The 2,685-nt window shown below is 38.5% G+C and overlaps 1 protein-coding gene across 1 annotated transcript in view; it reads left to right on the top strand.

Annotated features, from left to right (window-relative positions):
- Positions 1 to 1,930, top strand: part of SLAIN1 (SLAIN family member 1) — a 74,939-nt gene extending 73,009 nt beyond the window's left edge. The window contains exon 7 of the mRNA XM_006139951.3: positions 951 to 1,930. Within this exon, the coding sequence (XP_006140013.1) occupies positions 951 to 1,026 (76 nt within the window). The 3' untranslated portion in view covers positions 1,027 to 1,930. The remainder of the gene's footprint in view (positions 1 to 950) is intronic.
- The last annotated feature ends 755 nt before the right edge of the window (positions 1,931 to 2,685 follow it).

The following is a 2,685-nucleotide window of genomic DNA, read 5'->3' as shown; positions in this document are numbered from 1 at the left end:
TTTTTTTTTTTTTTATTACCAGAGGGAATATGTACTCACCAGAGAGAGAGACATAAGGAGTATGAAAGAGAGGGACAAAGCATCCTCCAGTAGGATATGGTCATACGGCAATCCCTTCTCCACTTCTCCGTCTGTCAGGATTTGGGGCGTGGATGCATACGTGCTGGGCATGTTTTTCAGGCCATGGGGGTTGGAATTAAAATTGTGGTTGGCTGTGTAGGATCTGGTTCCCTTAACTACTAGGCTGTGGGACTGACCCTGTCATTCTTTTTTAAATTTTTTTTGCCAATACTTTTAAAAATAGGCCAGTATTTCATTATTAGTAGGGTTCGAAGTTTCTTCATGTTAATTTGCTATTTGAATTCACTGAAGTGTAACCATTTGTGTGGTCATTTTTATATTAAGGAATTTATCTTTTTCTTACTTAAAAATACTCTTGGTACATTAAGGATATTGATCATGTTGCAGATGTACTTGTATACAGACAACACGCGCACCCCTGTGGTCTCGCACCAAGCGTGCCTGTGAGAGCTCAGAAAAGTGAAAGGCGGGAACCAGCAGTTAACGTAATGGCTATGTCGCTGGACTCCCACGTAGTTGACCGCAGTTTGCGTCCCGGACCCGGTGGCTTAAAACTCATGCCGGGCGCGTGTGGGTGCGTGCCCAAGATCCCGAGAGGAGAATGGAGGAGAAGGGATTGCGGCATGACCATCCTCCTGGGGGGTGATTTCTCCCTTTCTGTCTCTCTGTCTCTCTCTCTGTCTGTCTGGCAAGCACACGCGCCCTATAGCGAAAACCTCTCAAAAACAAAAAAGAAAAGTAAAAGGCAAGGCACACTTGGGACAGTGCAGTAGGGGAGCAGCACTGACGGGGGAGGGGAGGGGAGGTCAAAGGAAGTGATGAAATTCGTGGGAGTTTTGACCATGTTTCTTTTCGTCATCCCTGTACAGTTTCCTTCAGCCTCCAAAGCCTCTGTCTTCACTCAGCACTCTGAGGGATGGGAACTGGAGAGACGGTTGCTACTGATGCAGTTTTATATACCCTTGAAGAATGGGAAAGACGTGAAAATGAGGGTTGTGTTACCTAGCTGGCTGGGTAACAGCGGATGTTGGGATATTCTTTCCCTTTGGCATTTTAACATATTCACTGCATTGTTTTTCAATGGACCAATCACCAGAGACTAATTATTGCACTTAAATATTTGCCTGAAATACTGCAGCGTTCTCAAATTCACGGTTGCAGTATTGTGACTCTTAGCTCTAGGACGTTTTTGTAGAACTGCTCTGTATCTGAATACTTTTTGAGAGAACTGAGATGTATCAATAATGCTTTGCCTCATGCGTTTTTTAAAGTAACTTGTTCAATTTACTTACATGTTCTAAGCATCATTCCATTACATGTTCTGTATTTTAATACACTGCATATTTACAACTAGGTTCTATAATGTTTGTTTTGAAATTTACTTTTTTATAGTTTACAGGAATTTTATTTTTTGTGCCTATTTCTTTTTACACCTATGTGAACCACTAAGGAACAACTTAAATTTTGTGCCATAAAACTATTTTTGTGGTAAGGTACTATTTTTTTAGCTCTAGGGATATATCAGCAAAAATACATCATACAATTTGAGAGACATAATTTTATGTTGAATGAGCACAACCTAATCTGAAGCATTGCAAGGTAATAGCCAGACAGCAAAATTAAATGGTCTCGTCTTTTTCATTGTTAATTTATTGTCATACATGGGTTTCATATTTATAATGGTATCACAAGCTCATTGCACTTAATACCTGCAATGTTTGCTACTGTACTACAATTGATTTTCAACACTTTATTACAAAGGATGAAACTGTAATGTTTTATTAACAATGCTTCTGGAAATGAATGCATTTTAAAGCAAATAAATCTTTTTGATAGACCTTTTACAAAATCCATTTGCACTAATGAATGCTTTCTTATGGTATATGACTTAATATTTGTTACTGTGTACACTGCTGTTTTGGAATGTTCAGAAATAAAGACTCTATTTCAGCAATACCAGGTCACGCATGAATGTGCTGCGTGAGCAATATGAATACCGTATGCACGTGTCTCACTACAGATGTGAAAGCTGTCATTGTTGCAGTGTTCTTGTACAGGGCGTTTGTCTTGAACAGACTTAGAATACTCATGTTTGTAAACATTTTTCTTTGAAATCCTAGTGCTTTCTCTCATAAGCAAAAATGCCCTCTAGCAAATTAAAAAAACAAATTTCTGATAGAAAACATGAGGTTTTAGTTTTACAGTGAGGTTTAAGTCCCATTTAAAAAGGTCACTAGAACTCAAATAGCCATTTCTTCAGAAACATAATTAAGGATCAATATTGTCAGTAGAAATTTAAAATATATATACACATATATATATACACACAAATATATGTTTATATATATTTGTATATTTTATTTAAAAATAGACACACATATATATGTATGTATTTATAGTTACATATAAATCAATTTTATTTCTTCCATCAGAGACCAAGGACCTTCCCAGCAGGGTCCTTATGCTGTGACCCACCTCCAGCCTCAGCCAGCCCAGACCATGGGCACACATGCATGCATCCAGAAAACACAGGGAGACCTTGGGATGTGAACCCAGGACCTGCTTGTGTGGATTCAGCATTGTGGAGTATTGTGTTACCATTGT

This window comes from Tupaia chinensis, unplaced genomic scaffold (genome assembly GCF_000334495.1).
Source record: "Tupaia chinensis unplaced genomic scaffold, TupChi_1.0 Scaffold000013_1, whole genome shotgun sequence".
NCBI lineage: Eukaryota > Metazoa > Chordata > Mammalia > Scandentia > Tupaiidae > Tupaia > Tupaia belangeri.
This window is presented reverse-complemented; position numbering and strand designations above follow the sequence as displayed.